The sequence below is a fragment of the Rutilus rutilus genome (genome assembly GCF_951802725.1).
Source record: "Rutilus rutilus genome assembly, chromosome: 8".
Classification (NCBI taxonomy): Eukaryota; Metazoa; Chordata; class Actinopteri; order Cypriniformes; family Leuciscidae; genus Rutilus; species Rutilus rutilus.
In genome coordinates, this window is record NC_140222.1 from 33,829,657 (window position 1) to 33,849,665 (window position 20,009).

At 36.5% G+C, this 20,009-nt stretch overlaps 1 protein-coding gene across 1 annotated transcript; it reads left to right on the forward strand.

Annotated features, from left to right (window-relative positions):
- The first annotated feature begins 10,506 nt into the window (after positions 1 to 10,506).
- Positions 10,507 to 12,843, forward strand: LOC311295311 (uncharacterized protein). Its single transcript, XM_084416625.1, has 4 exons — positions 10,507 to 11,024; positions 11,595 to 11,644; positions 11,729 to 12,055; positions 12,258 to 12,843. The coding sequence occupies exons 1-4, from the start codon at positions 11,014 to 11,016 to the stop codon at positions 12,503 to 12,505; spliced, it is 636 nt and encodes a 211-aa protein (XP_084272751.1). The 5' UTR covers positions 10,507 to 11,013; the 3' UTR covers positions 12,506 to 12,843.
- Positions 12,844 to 20,009: the final 7,166 nt, after the last annotated feature.

Consider the following 20,009-nt stretch of genomic DNA (forward strand, 5'->3'; position numbering starts at 1 on the left):
GAAGTGAACATGCTTACCTGCTGTCTGCCCTGCACCGAGTGATCTTCACTGAATCTACATTTGAACTCACTGAATACTCACCTTGCACTTTTGTCACCTTGAATAAAGCTGTGTTTGGATTCACTTACCTCTGTCTCCGTGCCTGTATCCTGACACAACCAGGTAGACATGAAGTCTTGAGGACTTTGTTTTTTTCCTGATCTCGGACAAATGTAATGGTACATTCAAATAAATTATATTAATGGCATATTTGTGTATATAAAAAAAGTGTTAGAGATGGGGAAACCCAGGTTTTCTGACGCGTTTGAGGCTTTCATCAAATTGTGCCGAAAAATGGTTCATTGCTCGAAGCTTCTCAAAAAAGCTGCATTTGTAGTAAGTTTGTGCTATGAAACCCCCCCCCCCCCCCCCCCCCCCCCAAAAAAAAACGTCTATAATAGTCTTCCACATATCATTGTACTTACATTTATGAATACATGAGTCTGTGAATAAATTGGAAAATGTGGATGAATAGCCAAGGCTCATGTAGGCATATTCACATTTGGCAGATGCTTTTATCCAAAGCGACTTACATTGCATTTCAAGGTACACTTACATTCTTAGCAGTTCTTGCTTTCCCTGGGAATTGATCCCATGACGTTGGTATTGCAAGTGCCAACACTCTGTTTGAGCTACAGTAAAGTTTACATGATTAAAATAAGATTATCATAGAATGGTCCGTTGAAGTATTATGAACCAGGAATTAATACAAACTGAACCTGCACAAAACTACACATGTAAATATTTATTGATTTTAATGATTTCTTTTGATCAAAGAAGCGAATGACACTTGACATCTGTGGAAGGGGTTCCCATTATTTGAATCAGAATACGTCACAGATCACGTGGTTATGGCAAAATGAATCAAGCTCCTTTCGATGTTTCGTTTTTTTGATACAAGCTTTGAAGCCTCAGTGCCGAACGTCACATCACTAGCTGTAGTTAATAGTCCTGTAACACCCAATGTACTTGATACATCATAAGAAGAATGGTATAGTATCTACGCTAATATTAGTCTGTCTGTCTCAGCCTTATCCAGAGGTTACCGTAGTCAGCCGGATCCGGTCCATATCCAGATAAGATGGTGGACCTGCACCTAGACACGACCAAAACTCAGCCCTGAATGTCAGCAGAGACTAGGGTGGCCATTTCCATAACACCAAAAAGGAGGACACTTTGCGGCATTTAGTGAGGCAAGAATAATTGCATAGGACTCTGGTGTACTCGCAACTACAATACAATTTTGTCCATCATATCGATGATATCATGATACAGTGATTCTGAAATAGTCTATTCATTGCCAGACAATTTGATCTACGATATACCTTGATGTAGACCTATGTGTAACAGAAGAGGCAAGAAAGTGTAGTCTTTGTATTTATTCAAGACATTGTGATGTATGTTTCAAAAACTGACCACTGAAATTAACCTTAACTTGAAAAGTGCACATGAGTGTCCGGCTTGAGGCTGTGCCAGACGCCGGACAGGGGGCTTAAAATCCGGACTGTCCGGCCAAAATCCAGACATATGGCCACCCTAGCAGAGACTGTGTTTACTAGTCAATCCCCTGTGAAGGCCTTGTGACAAGACAGCCATCAGCACAGATCTTTAGCAGAGACCACAAGAACCAGACAAGTCCTCCACACAGATCCTATGGTCAGCTTTGGCTCCATACCAGCGCAATGAATCCGATCTTCAAGCAAAAGGAACTGGATGAATATTTGAATGCTACTGAATCACAGAGGTGTCAAAAGTATTAGTGTCAGAGGTGTCAAAAGTAGGTGTCACTACCCCACCTCCTCCTCCTCAAAAAAAAAATTTCTAAAGGCCACAATGACTATAATGTTATATTAAAATTTTAATGTTGAAAAATGTGGGATGCACTAGGCTTCTGTTTCAGCCGCATACATGCCCATTGAAAATGAACACATTTTAGTACAATGCAAATACATTAAAGAACCATATATGTGTACTACCGAGCATTAACATGTTTCATGGAGTGGAAGATATGAAGACTAATATTGTAATGGTGCACAGCGTTGCCAGATTGGGACGGTGATTTCCAGCCCAAAAGCTCACCAAAACCCACTCACTCCAGAAAAAAATATATATAATTTTACTGCCAAAATAATGTGATATAATTTTATTACCATGTCATTCAAGGTTGATAAGCACCATTTTTATCTCCTTAAAACAAAATAACGATGGTAAAATAAAATAAAAAATAAATCAATATTCCAGGAAAACAGATGAAAACAGGGCAATAATTAAGGAGAATTAGCAAATATGACTAAAATGTCCAGGTGGACACTGTCAAAACGGCAATCAAGAAATGAACCGATGACTTTAACTCTCAGAAGTACACATTGCAGAACATAATGCAGAATTTAGCAGTCAAAACTGATTCATCGTTGATTCAAACCTTTTCAGCAGCTGTCAGGGACAAGTAGAGTGCAGTCTGGACGGTGTAAAAGTTGCAGATGTCTGGTTAGGCTAGTGTCTCGTTATCTCACTCTTTACTGTATAGATACAACTTTGGCATTAGTGATCACTTGAATATACAGCTACAACTTATCGCACCTGCCTGCTGATCGCTGATTGGCTAAAAGCGTCGATTCACCATCGACTTACAATGGCTGCCGCATGCGCGTGTCCGCTAAGTCTGTGAGACCGTAGGGTGTCCCGTTTGTCATTTTAGGCCTCAGAAGGGTTATTTGCACTTTATTAAAAATATATATTTTAGGTATAAGTTCCTTTTGTTATGATTCCTGTCTTATGTTCCCCTTGTCTTGTGTGGACTTTTGTCATTTCCTGTCCTGTACCATGTTTTGCAGTCCCTTGTAGTTTTTCTTGTTTATTAGGCTCCCCAGGTGTTTCTAATTAGCCCCGCCCCCTTGTTATCTTGTTTAGCTTGTTTGCCTGTGTATTTAAACCTCTGTGCTTCAGTTGTTGTTGGTCGGTCGTTGTAGCTGTTCCATGTTCCGTTGTTTGCCCTGGATTACCTTTTTGTTTTATTAAAGTAGTGCTTGCATGTGGATTCTCTCTCCGCTTCGTTCCTGCCTCATCGTTACATATATTTTAACTGTGTGCTGGAATGGTCATTGTAACAATGCATAGTGGTGGGCAGATCGAGGCTTCGTGAAACAATGAAACAGTTGAAGCAAACGTGCCATATTGTGTCGAGGCTTCGAAACAATCTGACACCCGTCTTGACAATGAGCCATTAAAAAATGTGTTGTTTTTATTGTATTTTTCCAATATGTGATGCTTTAACCTGTAGGCTGTAATCCATATTTCTGTCTATGCATCTATTACTGTGTCACTATATGTACTCTGTCTGTCTCTAGCCTATCAGTCAATGTGTACATTTAAATGTAAGCCTAAATATAACTAAACAAAACGCACTATAAATGTCACTATATCACCAAATATCTGCTATCTCAAAATCAAACTCCTCTCACAAAAACCCATGAGGTCAAGATGCGTTGACTTCACTTTTATACAGATGTGCGATTGTGTGGTCTGTTCCCGACCCTGTCAATCAAACGCTGATTTGGCGGACCATGCCACCTGTCGAAACACTTGTGAAACACCCGAAGCTTCATTTAGCCGTAGTCACGTGACATGGGTGTTTTGAATCACGATTCGGATCAGTGTTTCGAAACATCTGTGCTTCGGGATCTCGCAAAGCTTCGGAACGTCAGTTTCGCGTCAGCCATCCCTAACAATGCATTGAAAGTGTACTTTCAAAATACATTATAGTATATAATAGTATTTTGTACAAAGTATAGCTAAGTTTTATTTGTCTAATAATGTACATTTGTTATTGAAGTCAAAATATATAGAATATTAATCAAATGTATCACACCAGCAAGTGCGCCGTCATGCGCTTCGGGAGACCCGAGTTCGAATCCAGGCGTCCCCCTCTCTCTCTCTCTCTCTCTCTCTCTCTCTCTCTCTCTCTCTCTCTCACACTTCCTGTCTAGCTACTGTCCTATCCTAATAAAATGCCAAAGATATATTGTTTTTAAATAAAAAAATATAAATACCTTTATGGTATATTGCTTGTATGTTTCGAAGACACTCGTAATGAATTTGTAATGTACTTGTAACACAAATAAAGTACACTTTAATATCACCAAATAATGTAATTAGTCCCTACATAGACATATACTTAAAGCTATAATATGTTTTTTTTTCTTCTTTTTTTCTCGCCGCTAGGGGTCGCTAACCTCTTACAATAACAAAGGCGTAGGTTGATGATGCATAAGCGGAATTATGGAGTAACCCCAGAGTGCAGTCTGGACGATTGGGGCGGGGCGACACGTGTCGCTCCACCCACCCCCAATTTCATTGGTTTATAATACAGCAATCTTACTGGCGTGGACGCTTGAGGCATGAGCATGCGCATTCCTTTATGTACGAGTTTATGAATGATCTACTACGCTGTTTGGCCATACTACAGAAATATTAAGTGATAACCATGGCGATTTCAATAATCAATTTGATAATGTTTTGATTAACTTAATATAAGTTAAATAGGTAATACGACTTAATAAGATAGGTGAAGTTACTGTACAACAAACAATCCCTTCAGGCAGACCGCTGTGTAATATAGCCTACGTGCTGCTAAATCTGGGGAACAAATTCTTCATTCCTGGCCACGCTATATAGCCTATATATACCTAGGTCCATATCAAGTGAAGTCAAGTCAAAATTATTCGTATAGCGCTCAATTTACATTGTTTTAAAGCAGCCTTACAAAAAGTAATCTAGGCCTATATAAGCTTTAATATTGAGCAGTTCAGGGCTGGGAGATATAAATAAATATGTTGCTGATATAAATGATACAATGTTTGAGTTTCGGCTATATTATATTTATTAATTTACCCAGCAGATAAGTCAGTGCCACTTTAAGTGAGCAAAGAGCATGACTGCATTACATTAGCATTGCAAGGAGAGATAGCCTAGGCTGATAGTAGACCATATTTGTAGGGCTCCGTAATATTACATCATTAATTTATGCTTCTTCATTTTTCCATTATGATCGGTAAAACAACTCTGGATTTTACACAAATGATGATAATTCACTGTATTTCAGTAAGACACAGTTCCGAAAGTGTGTTTTATTTTATTTTAAACCATGCATGGCAAATAAGACAATAATATGAATTAAAGGAATTAAAAACACTAGCCTACAGTGCTGAAAAGTAAAAAAAAAAAAAAAAGAATTATACTAAAACAGATATTATGTTGATAGCAAATATTATTATTTTCTACTTTCTTGAGTATAATTAAATTGTGGTACTTTTACTTTTACGCTACAAATATTTTTCACCAAAAGTACAGAGTACTTTGACAAAGTTGTCGACTAGCCAGGGCGAGCTCACAAACACTTTTCAAACTGCGTGCGGTGGAGGTTGAGCCCTCAGCCCTGCACTTCAGCCAATAACAGACAGTTCTGAAGCGCTTCAGCCAATAACAGACAGGTCTGACTCGGGTGCAAAACCAATCAAAACTTCCAGTTTAGCTGGGGGGCGGGAGTTAAAACCGCGCATTTGACATTCAATCATCACTGGCGCTCGTGTTTAGAATCCGTATCGCTAACGTTTCAATATTTTAGTGAATGTAAGTGAGCTATGCTTATATTTTGATTTTAAAATGTAATTATGGCAACTCATGAAATGCGTCATCCCATTGATATTATCAGAGCATTGAGCAGTTGAAGTAAATAAACTCATAACATGGACACCGTTATTGCATGGACGGAGCAAGAACAATGTAAGTGTCTTGAAAACATTAACACAGTTAAATTGAAAGGTAAAACTCGCCCTCTTTTACAATACAGTTAAACTGTACGAAGCAAACTTTGTACAAAGCTGAAAAACCCTCAACAACAGTGAAATAAGATTGCATGATTTATCTGTCAATCAGATGCATGTAAAAGTGTAGTTCGTTATGAAATGATTCAAATGAAAACATTCAAATGATCTTACCTGGACTAACTTTTAAAGATTAGTAATAAAACATTTTCTCTTGACAACAGGGAAAGCTAGTATGTTTGCTTAGCATACCGTCAAAAACTACAATTTATGAGTTTAATATCATGTTTTGCTTCGTAATCAAAATTACTTGAAATTACTTCTGTGGTTTCATCATGTGTGAGAATATATTATTTTATTAAATTCTATAATACAGGCTATGTTGATTAACATTGCATTAAAGCAGCACTAGGTAACTTTTCAACCTTCATAATATATTTCCAAGACTCTTGTGGTGGTACATCGACTTACAATAGGTTGAATGATATGTCTGCCATAGCCTGACGGGGTCTGTATCGTTTTTAATCGTACTTTTAAACTTCGGGGTTCGGGTAGTAACCCCTGCGCACAAAAAGAACTACAAAATTTGACTGCTTTACGGCATAGGCTACCTCACTTCCCCCAACACGTCCTCACATGCTGTTGGACTTGTAAGTATATTGCTTATATTGTATATCACTCGGACAAGCTTTCACTCGTTGGTGTGAGCTAAAAAGCACCTGGCGTTCTTGTTGATGGATTAGTAACTTAGACATCTTCGGAGGCTAGCTGTGCTTGTTCGATGTCCGACGATTTGTAACGCGTTGTGTTTATTCCCCAATCGAACTCGTGTAACTGTCTGTCACACGTTCTACCGTCCACAGCATTACTTAATAGACAAAAATAGGACAAGAATGAGCATCAAATAGAAACAACCAGCTTACGGAGTGTTCGAGGCACACATACTGACTGCCGACAGTTAAACAGGGCGCGCGCAGCTCTTAAAGGGGCCACACCTTATTTCCACTCGTTACAGCTTCCATCCGACTGAACAGGGACCGGTATACAGGGGGGAGGGGATCAGGCCGTGAGTGAAGAGACTGCTCTGCGTGAGTGGTATTTACGACAGTAACGTTAAATACAAGTAGTCCACAGCGACTCTAGGGGTCGTTGTTTGACCAAAACGGAAATCTTACCTAGTGGGGCTTTAATGGGTTAGTTCACCCAAAAATGAAAATATTTGAAAAAGCCCATGATTTACTCACCCTCAAGTCATCCTAGGTGTATATGACATTCTTTTTTCAGACGAATAGTTATATTAATTAATATAAATGTCCTGGCTCCTCCAAGCTTTATAATTGGAGTGAATGGCTGGAAAAAATTTTAAAACCCCAAAAAGTGCATCTATTCATGATAAAAAAAATACCCAACACGGCTCCCGTGGGCTAATAAAGGCCTTCGAAAGCGAAGCCATGGGTTTTTGAAAAATACCCATATTTATAACTTTATAATCTAAAATAACTAGCTTCCGACAGACGACCGCACGCATACTACGCAAATTGACTTGTGCCACAAGAGTAACCTGTGACACATACTATGACGTAGGATGTACTGTAGGAGTAAGCTTAGACGCCTCTCATGGTTCAAACAAATAGGGCTGTGCAACAAACTGAAGCTCCTCTTCTATATACATTGTGCGTTGGGTCAGGGGTTAGTCTTCCACCGTAAATCGATGTGTATGGTCGCGTGGCAGGAGCTACTGATTATAGTTTATAAAGTTTTAAATATGGGTATTTTCCTTACAGAAACGCATGGCTTCACTTCAGAAGGTCTTTATTAACCCCATGGAAAGTGGAGTACATTTATCATGAATGGATGCACTTTTTTGGGCTTCAAATTTTCTCCAGCCATTCACTGCCATTATAAAGCTTGGAAGGGCCAGGACATTTTTTATATAACTCTGATTGTATTCGTCTGAAAAAAGAATGTCATATACACCTAGGATGACTTGAGGGTGAGTAAATCATAGGCTAATTTTGATTTTTGGGTGAACTATCCCTTTAAAGACATACATCATTCTTATGAAAATACCTGAGATAGCTTGATGAACACAGATATATTATCGCTATCATGTGTTTGTCTTCATGTTTCATCAGTCAAATGTCTCTATTGGCATGTTATTATATCCATATTGGCATTTCCTGAAACGTCATAAGTGAATCTCTTCTATGAATCTCACTTGTGAACTCTCTGCGCGAGGTAAGTAACTCCGATATTTTGTTGTAAATTTGAAAAGAAATGCGTTACTTTACTTGAAAAAGTAATCTGATTACGTAACTCAAGTTACTTGTATGAGTTACCCCCAACACTGCTCTTATCGTTTTTGGTAAACATATACACACATACATACATTATACAGTACATACATGCATAAACAGCACATCTGTGTACTGACATTTAATTGGTGTGCACATTCTGAACGCCACTATCTCATCATCATATCCAACCCCTTCCTTATAGTTGCTGAATAGGCCCATTAAAATGTTATTTTGAATAGTATCTGAGGGATTCATTGGGTTTATATAAAAATAACAACTGCAGCCTCTTGAGGGCAGCAGAGTTAACATATTACACACTGTAGTCCTGTGTTGCGTCCCATGAGGTGAAGAGCTGAGTTAGGTTTGAGTTTCACATCAAGCACCACTTGCTAGTAAATAAAACTCATATGATAAAGGCATCAGGTCAAACCTGTGCAAACTATTGAAGAAATCAAACTAATGTCTGTGTGTATTTCAGAATCAGTGTGATGATTATAGGCATCAAAAGCATTTTGTCCACATACTAAGACAATATTCAAAACAAAATGCTTTGAGACACACAAAACAAAATGCTAATACATATAATACTGAAGCATATTTCAAAAGAAGAGAAATGCAAACCTGGAGGCCATGACAAAAGAGGACAATAACATCAATACTAAAAAACATTTACATAATAAAACAAATCTGTGTACTTTTTGCCCTTTCTGTCTCATTGTTATTATTATTATCAAACTGTGTGTAAATATGTAATTTAATGTTAGCAATGCTTTGGCAATGTAAAGCTTTTTACCATTACAATAAAGCCACTCCAATCTTGAATCTATTAACATTTTATTAATGTAAATAGATGTATACAGCTAAACAAATGTAATGTACGTGTGCCAATGAATTAAAACAGTTCAACTTAATTAAAACAAGCAACACGCAACCAAACCTACATGCTGATACTGTATGATTATAAATTAAGTTTGAAAGGCAAATTCATTGCAAGACTGTGAGCTTTTGCTTTCTCTCTCTTTAGATGAATAAACAAAACTACTTGTAAACTCTAGTTTCTCCTCCCATCAGTCTCTTCCTCCTCCTCCCATCAGTCTCTTCCTCCTCCTCCCATCAGTCTCTTCCTCCTCCTCCCATCAGTTCATCAGAGAATATCAGCCTCAGTCTCTCAGCTCTTGTTCAGTCTGTCAGGATGAAAACAAGAGAGAGGAACTGTGAGGAAGATCTTTCTGGACTGAGATCAGATATGAAAAAGAAACAGGTAATATCTTGTTGTAGAAGATTCATTTGTTAATTCATTTTTGAAAACCATTTTTTAAAGCCAGGCTGTATTTCCTTGTTAAATTCAATTCTCTCTCTTTCTTTTTTTTTTTCTCTGTAGGTCAGAATGAGGAAGTTGCTGGAAGCTCTGCAATCTTGTCCTGCTCTTTCAGCGATGATAAACCTGTCAAGACATGACAGTATATTAAAGACTCAGTGACAGCAGGAATATATGAGACATCATTCAGAGAAATGTTTCAGTTGAGGATCAGGATCCAGAACACAGTGTTTTCTCAGAGGAGTTTAAGAAAGAAGCTTCACTCAGATACTCATGTAAGTCTGAGAACATTTACTCATTTACTGCTGTTCATTTCACTAATACTGGATTAAACGTCACATCAGACAGAAGGACGAGTATAGCATCCTGCTGAAAAGATCAGCTTATTTTTATTATAGCCTATAGGCCTACATCAAACGTGATTATTTTTCAGTGAAACTAGCACAATATTTTGTACAAAATATACAAAGTATATATTTGTTATACTAAAGTAAAGAAATAAAATATAAAATTATTGGTTTACTATAGGCTACATGGTAAAAAAAAAAAAAAAAAAAACTGCAAATGTTTTTAAACATCATATTATATGTAATTGAATTGTGAAATAAATGTATGGTTTTGGCAAGTAAAAACTAGGAATTACCAGATAATTAAAGGTGGGCATACACTGCGATTTTTGTGAGAGCAGTGAAGTCGCAGCTCGACGTTCAGACCGTATATTGTGAGCACATAAATCTGAGCTTTGGCTTTACATCACATGCGATCTACTCGTTAGTGTGAGTCCTTGCTGAAATCGCACAGTGTAGGCTATGCCCACCTTTAGGCAGTACAAACAGTAAAAGGACATTCAAGTCGTTACACATATATGATTACATTTGTTATAAATAATTCTTATCAGTAATGTACATTAGTGTGTTTTGAGTGATATTTGATGTAAATTAATAAATGTTTATTGCATTATTTTAGTGTTGTGTGTTACCCTGATGGTGTTTTGTATTTGTGTTTGACCCTGTGCACCGTCTATATGAGTATTAACCATGTTGTATTACCAGGCCATTTCTACTGTGCTACCTGTTTTATTATGATGGTTATTGGTACATTTTAAAGTAAAGGCAAATTTTGAAAGTTAAAGTAGGTATATTAACATTATATCACTTAATGAAATATAAAGTTGGCACACTGTTAAACTGGAACTAAACTAAATGAATTAAAGTGTAGGCTATATATGACAGACAGATTAGAGATTCAATTACAAAGATCAGAAATATTATGATAATGGGGAAATTCAGCTGTAGATCAGGAGTCTTGATTATAGCCTACCTTCTAAATTTAAGATGAATGAATATCTGCGCATGTCTGATCATTCACGTGATTCCTGTTGACGTCACTTACGTCTGATGTCATCATACGTCGAACGCTTTGAATACGGAAGCTGACGAGCTACAATACATTTTGTTCAAAAAGTAGTATTTCACCCTAATTAAGCATTTTATGCAATATAGTCAAATAAAATATATATTGATAATATTGGTCCACCATGATGATCAGGTATGTTTGCTGAATGCAGAATGAAACGCTGTTTGCACACACGTGCTTCTCAGCAGTGAAGGCCTGATGTAGCGTTAGCTTGTTGCTCGTGTTCGTGTTTGTCCTGATGTGTTTTGGTTGTCAAATGCTTTATTTAAACGAGAATTAAAAGGGAATTTTTAGTTTTGTTAAAATATTAAACATGAATTGGTTAAGTAATGATTATAAAGTTTATATGCATTGTTTATCTGCTGTAACTATTATTTTGATTAAGAGCAGTTAGCATTAGCACATTTACTTTATTTTTTTGGTAAGTTACAGGTAGTTTTATTTGATAGTAGTTTTATTTGTAGTGAATTCAAGGTTTTACCAATAGGATAAGAAGGGTAAAGTTGCCCACTTAAAAACATTTACTGCCAGTTTGTAACATATTTAGAGATTAATTTAGTGACATCAGTGATCAGTAATAAAACTAAGTATGGGAGGGACAACCTATCCTATCTTATCTTTATTATGTGTGTTATGTGGGAATCAAACGCATGACTTAGGAAGGAAAGTTAAAAGGAAGTTAAATAAACTTGTTTTTTTCAGTTTCTGCAGTTGTGGCTTCATCTGTGTGTTTGCGGTGCTGATAAACAAAGGTGAGCATCTGAACAAACTACAGTTGAAAGTTAAATGAACTGACTGTTAAAGTACATTTACAATTAAAGTTTGTGTTGTTTCAGTGTCTCTGCAGGAAACAGTAGAGGCTGTTATTGGTGGTTCTGTTCTCCTGCCGTGTTCTTCCACTGAACGTGATCATCAACTTCAAGACATTAATGTGTTTTGGAGACACAACAGCAGCAAGATTGTGTGTGATATAATTCCCAGCAGTAATTCACTAGAGAAACAGGATCCAGAGTATAAGAACAGAACTGAAACTTTTCCAGAGGAGAATGAGAAAGGAAACTTCTCCATCAAACTCCACAAACTTATTTATGCTGATGGAGGAAAATACACTTGCCTCATCTCACACTCGGATGAACACCATACTGTACAGCTGATCATTATGGGTGTGTGAAAATAGTAGATTAGGGCATGAAGTTTTTAATTGAATTAAAGTTGTTAGCTTTAAAATCTAAATACTGCAAGAAGTTGATCTCTTATTTGATGTTCATTAGTGATGTTTCAGTCTAAATGCTGCATATAAATTATAGTTGGATCTGTTATATTTATCACAGAGAGGTAAAGTTTCCTGTTATACTTTTGTTGCAGAATCAACAGCAGAAAAAGTGACCATATCGACCGAACAAGAAAACCAAGGAGAAACAGAACCAGACAGTGTGGAAACATCATCGCTTTTGCTCTGGGTTGGCATTGCATGTGGAATTATAGTTATAGTTATAGTTATAGTTACAGGTTTTATTGTAGCTAGGTGGAAAAGAAAGAACTCAAGCAGTCGTAGGGCAGACAGACACGACATGAGTTCAGACACTCATGAGGTTGAACACATGAATCAGTAATAGCTGATAATAATAATGATAAAGCATATGTGACACAACTGTATAACTGTAACAGCAGCAACTGCATGAGCTTTAGCGCTAAACACAGAGTCAGTGGAGGAGGTTGTGCTTTCATTTTGCTGCCACAACTTAGGATTGAAAAAGTATGAAATCATAAAAGTATGTAAAGGATTTGGTTGAATAACAGAGAACAGAATAGAATCATGTAGATTGAGTGAGTGTGTGTTACTGTATTTCCTGCTGATCACATTAAGCCTATAACAGTTTTATTGTACAGCTGTTAGGATGGATTTTGGGAAACAGCATTCTTCCTTTCATTCATCCGTGCGCGTTTGTCTCATATCTGTAAATATAGGAAAGAAGGTCAGGCTAGCACTATATACAGTGGAAGTTGTTTAAAGCCACAAATGATGGTAAAGCCTCTACGATCTACTTAAGCTTACGATGCTTTTGGGAAACACAGACAAGATTCACAGAACAGTGTTTATGTTGGTAACACTGCCCAGTCAAAACAACAGCAGAATATAAGTCACTGACCTGATCATAAGACATATTTTCTTAAATATCTGTGTTTCGTTATTTATTAATTTATTAGGAGCGAGAGTTTAATGTTGTTAATGTTGTTGAGTTAAAGACGATCACCTGTAACCATAGGATCACAATGTACATTTCCTGCATGTAAGAAAAAACAATCATGTTTTGGTAGATCATAAATATGAGATTAAAAAGTTGAAATTATGACATAAAATGTCAATTATGCAATAAGTCAGATTTATGAGAAGAAAGTTGAAATTATGACTTCAAAAATTGAAATAATCATATTAAAAAAATTTAAAATGATTAAGTTCTAACTATGATGAAGTCAAAAGTGCTGCTCACCAGAACTTAATGTTCCTCCACTAGTTTTTTATTCTGCAACTGCTAAAGAACCAAAAGTTACATATTCTCGCCTTAATGACTATATTTATATTTTGTACCCTTTATGATTATCACTTTTAAGTATAAAGTGTTTGTACTTGCCAGTGTATAAAGTGTGCTATAAATAACTTTGCCTTGTCTTTCCACTTTGTAAGTTACATTTAGTTTTTACAGTTTCTGATGTAAAATACTGTTTTGTACTGTTTAATATTGCCTTATGCACTGCATTCTTACTGTATAACAGAACGAGATCTTGAAAATTTACATTTTTGGCTAAAGTTAAGACAAGTGAGTCTGTCAATATGTTGCTGCCTTAAATTATGTAAACATTCATCTTGAAAATATTGCTTTATTTGCTGGAACTGAATTGTTAAATTGTTAATGTACTTCAATATTCTAATGTATAAACAGAGGAAACAAGGAGCATAGATTCATTGTATTTGCATGATCTCATGATGATCAAGACCCAATAAATTGTTTTGATGAAATAATGCGTCTGTCAGAATCGTTTGGATATTTACAATCTTATACTTTCTACTAACACCAAATGTTTTGCATTTACATTTAGAAATTTGGATTACGCTTTTATCCAAAGTGAAATTTTTAATAAAAAAAATAAATAAAAAAAACAGCACATCAGTGGTATATGAGTTTAGTTTGGTTCACACATTTAGATCAAACTCAGTCTCTGAACGCCAGTGTCTCCTCATCAACACTAACCCCTTCCTGACGCTTGGTGTGTTTTGGGCAGTTCACTGGGGCTCTTTGAGGGACCTGTGAGGGTCTGAATGTTCTCTAAGGGCCCAGCTGTATCTCAGCACCAGAACATCACAATAAACACATGGGATTGGGCTTTTCTCATGTGTGTGTATGACAAACATCCTGATGCTCAGAGTTTCCACATCAACACCACTCCTTACTAGTCAATGTAACGCATCAGATACTGGCATCAGGTCACAGCTCTGCAAACTATTGAAGAACTATGAAACTGAATGCCTCTGTGTGATTCAGAAACAGTATGATGATTAGGCATCAAAGTATTTTAATAGATGGCAAAACACACCGCAAAATGCAATAATACATTCAATACAAAAGTCAAAAAGAAGAGAAATACAAACCTGTCAGTCAGGTTTGTGCGTTCCTGTCATGATAAAAGTAAACAGTGAAATATGACAGTAATATCAACCCTGAATAACATTTATACAATAAATGCAAATCATTGTGCACCTTTTTTGCCTGTTCTGTCTCAATATTTTATCAAACTTTCTTTTTATTTGCATAAATATGTCTGTCAGATTCTCTGTAGATCAGAATGACTAAACAAAACCAAGAGATGACGGTGTATATGGGACACACTACCTGCTCTCACATCTAGTCTGACAACAATCCTGAATCTCTGAATGTCTCCTCCCATCAGAGAATACAGTCTCTTATTGTACAGTCTTACTTTTGAGCTCATTTGAAAGGCAAATATGAAAAGGTCAGGCTGTATTTCCCTGTTCTTTTCAATTCTCTCTCGTTTATTGTTCTCTGTGGGTTATGATCAGGATGTCACTGGAAGTTCTGCAATCTTGTCCTGCTGTTACAGTGAAAATAAACTAAAGTCAAGACATAATAATGTATTCACGAGTTCACACTTACAAATAAGTCAGATAGAATAAATGCGTATTTGGCGTGCTGTCCGAGGGGAGGGCTCCGGGCTCGGTATTTGGCCCGAGCCCAGAGTACTCCCCCCCGTATTCCTGGCTGTGAAAGAACAAGCCAAGAGTGAGGAGTCGGGGTGGTGGAGGGATGCTTAAACTGTCAAGGAAGTTAGGTGAGTTGACAGAGTGAATATATATATGCTTCCTCTCATGCTGATAGGGTAGACATGGTAATTGTTTGATGAGTTGATTGATTGATTGATTGCTTGATTATTTGAACGTGCTCCTCCTGAACTTTGTTAATAAAACATAATTTAATATTAATAATAGGATGTCACTGGCGTTAAGACCGCATTTAAAAGCATCCACAGTCCTCAGAGATGGTCAGGACAGCGTTCCACAGTCTGGGAGTGGCTGAACAGAAAGCCAAATCTCCCATACGGCGTTACCATAAAGACACTGTGTGTGAGGAGAGAGACCTTGTACTCAATCCTGAGTGAGACAGGGAGCAGCGCTGTTCTTTATTAAGACTCAATGGCAGCAGGAATATAAGACATCATTCAGAGAAATGTTGAAGTGAAACAGGTGAAGTAAAGACTGCTACTGTTTATGACGTCCAGAATGTCCTTCACTACTCAAAACATGTCCTCACTAGTAAAACCTGTTAAACACCAGCTAGTGCTCCAGATCTCACTATAGTTAAAATAGCTTATAAACAGGACAGATCATGTTTCTATTTAAATCTAATTATCACTATCATCACTTACAAAACATGAGATCATTTAACCTAAAGGACATCTTATCCCGTCTGTGTGGGAATCAAACTTTGACTGTCATTATTACTCGTGTCATGATCTACTGTTTGAGTTACAGAAACTTACACTGCTTCATCTGTGTGTTTGCAGTGCTGATATAAAGGTGAACATCTTTATAACTCATTTGATAGTCAAATTCAGGCCACATGAAGTAATGTCAGTCTTGTGTTTGGACAGTTTGTGTTGTTTCAGTGTCTCTGCAGGAAACAGTAGAGGCTGTTATTGGTGGTTCAGTTCTCCTGCCGTGTTCTTCCACTGAACATGATCTGAAACTTCAAGACACTGATGTACACTGGAGACACAATAATGACATGATTGTGTATAGTATAATTGAGGATAAATATTCAGTGTCTGGACCCGGAGAACAAGAACAGAACTGAAACTTCCCCTGATGAGTTTCTGAGAGAAATATCTTCAACAAACTGATGCAGGAAAACACCTGCTTCCTCACAGACCCTTCTTATAAACATTACAAACCCTTATTCTGAACAGGAGACTTTAAGCTGATCAATAGTGTGCAAAACTGGTTGATTAATATATGATTTTAATTTAAAATGTTTTATTAAATCTAAAAACAATAAGTGTTTGACCAACTACTGATCCTCCAGTCTGAATGCTGCTGTTTGTAAATGATAGGAAACTGGAAACAAATCCACTAAAAACTAAGCAGAAGATACAGGAGAAGCAGACAGTGTAAATATAATGACCTTTAATATTTGTGTTGCATCAGCTGTATTATCTGCAGTACTTATGGTTTGTTTAATAATATTTCTTTTGAATAATAAAATAACTCAAGCTGACTCGTTCTGTTCAGTCTCAGTGCCATAAATGACAAACAGCAATTCACGAGTTCACACTTACATATAATTTGAATGGGTAAGTTTAAGCGTATTTGGCGGGCTGTCCAGATGAAGGGGTCCGAGCTCGGAGTTCAGCCCGAACCCAGAGTACTCCCCCCGTATGTAAGTGTTTAGGACTAGAAGTGAGGAGAAGGGGTGGTGGAGGGATGCTGCAAAAACTGTCAATGGAATGAGGTGAGACTGCTGAGTATATATACACCTCTTACCATTGATTGCTGAGTGCTCTCCACTTGTGTTAATTATCTGAGCGTGCTCCTCCCGAACCTTGTTAATAAAACATCATTAAGCTTCTTTTTTATCTTCTTTATCTTCATTGATAGATCTTTCATTGGTTCTTCTCTGGTGCAAAAGACATTATGTTCCATTATATTCTTGCCAAATGCATCACATTGTTTTTATTGAGTAGCCTAACACAATAAGATCTTCAAACACTGAATAAGGAACATGATTTTGTTGTATCTGAAGGAAATAAGTTTCCATCTTTACCACAAGTGTTCTTTCTCACGCTGCGTTTGACAGTATTAAATGTATTTTGTATCATTTCATGTTATACTGCACATCATTTACCAAACATGTTCGTTAATTCCTGATATCACGTCAATTAAAACAATGTATTTGTATGACAGTGTGCAAAAGATAAAACAGATAAAAACTGATACACAGCTCTAACACTAATACTGGAACATCATTTTATATTTATCATTTTATATTTCTTAAGATTAAAACTGCACATTGTTTAGAAAAAAAATTATAATTCCTGACTGCACATCAAATTATTTGATTTTTTTTGTCCCAAATCCCATTATAACTTTATTAATGTCTTACTATACGTCACTCACTCCAGGATACTTCTGTCTTGTGTGCTGAATATTGCATAATTTTGACACGTAACTTTTCATGCACAATGATAACTGCTCAATCAGAAGAGGAACAGAGTGAACCGAGCAAATGATCATAATGTCCAGAGACATGGTGTTGGGCTCTTTACAGTAACTGGGGCTCTTTGAGGGCCAAATGAGGCTCTTGATGTATCTCAGTATAGAAATCTGTGGAGAAATAGGACTGGACTCGTCTTACTTGTGGCAATGTTTATAACTGCAGTATCCTGGAGCCACAGCAACACTATTCTGATAAATCATCAAACAATGGCATCAGGTGATCCACTTCTGCAAACTAAAAGAGACAAAGACAAACTGAACATATCTATGTAAGAACCAGACTGACCAGAACAGACTTCAATAAGCATTGTGTTCATATAACACAAAAACACAATACAACAATGTGGTAATACATACAAATACACTGCTTTTGCACACACACACACACACACACACACACACACAAAAAGACAAACGTTACTACCAACATGTTACTGGATTATTATAATTAATGTCAAAATGAATGTTTGGAAATGTAAACTATTTCCTTCTGTGGCGAACTGAAGTAAAATATATAAACAACTGTCTTAAAACTATATTATTTGGTACTAATATGCCTACAACTTTTTCACAGTACTGTACATTTATATGAAGTGAGCATGATGGAAGCAAGATAGATTTATTTAGATTAAATTATTAAAATTTTGAATAATATCTTAAATGTGGGACATTTGAAATGTCTGGATAAAGTGTAAAGTGCTTTAAGTGTATCTTAAAAATGTTTCTATTTGTTTACTGTAATACATCCATTTATGAACATGTTTTATTATCACATCTGTGTGTTTACTCTTAAATAAAAAGATTTTATAGCAAGGCTTTTTTAGTAATTACAAAAAATACACAAATTCAATTGACTTTATAAGTGGATTTTAACTAGACATTGATGTGAGCTGGAGACACAGAGTCAGTGAATATTGTGTGTGATATAATTCCCAGCAGAAAGTCAGAAACAGTGTTCAGACTATGAGAACAGAACTGAAAGTTTCCCTGGTGATTTTCTGAGTGGAAACTCCATCAAACTCAGCAATCTTCAATACGCTGATGTAGGAAAATACACACAAACTCATCTGAACTTCAGACTGTACAACTGATCATCAATGATGTGTGAAATTGGGTAATTTGTGTATTAAGTTTGGATGTGTTGTAAAGTTACAGACATTGTTTAAATCTTCAATATCCTCAGGTATATTCAGAGCTTTGTGTTTCATTCTACGAATGAAGAATTCTCTTTTTCATCTGTTGAAGTTTTTGGATATTTATTTGGGTCTTTATATTGGATATTTTAATAAAACTAAATGTTTTCTCATAACCAAAATAATAATAAAAAAAAGCCCATTAGGTATACACTTCCCTTACATTGTTTCTACTTGAAAAAAAGAAGAAAAAAAAAAGAAAGAAAAACACACACCACAAGGATTCTCTGAAAATAATGTTTGAATTCCAAATAAATGTCTTCTCATCATAACCAACCTACACTTTGTAGACACTGAATATACAGTCTATTTAAAGGTTTATTATGAAAAGTATCAGAGTTGTTCAACTGGTTTAGATTGTGGAGAACTATCACTATCAGCCTATTGGAGGCAGAAGAGGAAACTGCAGTATATTCTCTACAGAATATGATGTCTTGCTTTAGTTTGGCCATGAAGACATCGACCTTAACCTTTATTTTGTAGTATTTCTTTATTATATATGGAAGATGAACAAGTTTTAATGCGCAAGACAAACCAAACATGCAAGAATTAAAAATGTCAGTAAAACTTTGTAAAGACATTAAAGCTGTTTGTGTGTTTTGAGGCAGTGCACTGGGGCTCTTTGAGGGTTCATGAGGGCTTTAATGTTCTCTAAGAGCCCGAGCCAGATCTCAGCATCAGAACATCATAAACACATTGAACTCTCTGTGTGTGTATATGGTGCTGAGAGTTTCCATCAACACCACTCCTTACTAGTCAATGACACGCATCAAATAATGGCATCAGGTCAAGCCAGAAACAGTATGATGACGATAGGAATCAAAAGTATACAAAATGCAATTATACAGTACAAAAGAATGTACAGTATGTCGAAATCAGGATAAATATTAATGTTATAACAATGCATTAAAATATGCATTATATGACTATAAACAAGGCTGATCCTGTCATCCCCATGGCGGCCCTCTTCGCCATTCCTCCATTCCTCTATTCCTCCATTCCTCCATTCCTCCATTCCTCCATGGCTCCTCCCTCCATCATCGCCGGCTGTGAACATGTCCAGAACATTTGACCCAAAGTGTCCTCTTCTCTGTTACGTCATATTTCTGGAAATATTCTTGCCAGTTTACTCCTAGA

Coding starts and splice junctions, on each gene's coding strand:
- LOC311295311 (XM_084416625.1), top strand. Junction 11,645..11,728: donor TGCGGTGCTGATAAACAAAG/GTGAGCATCTGA, acceptor GTGTTGTTTCAG/TGTCTCTGCAGGAAACAGTA. Junction 12,056..12,257: donor TGTACAGCTGATCATTATGG/GTGTGTGAAAAT, acceptor CTTTTGTTGCAG/AATCAACAGCAGAAAAAGTG.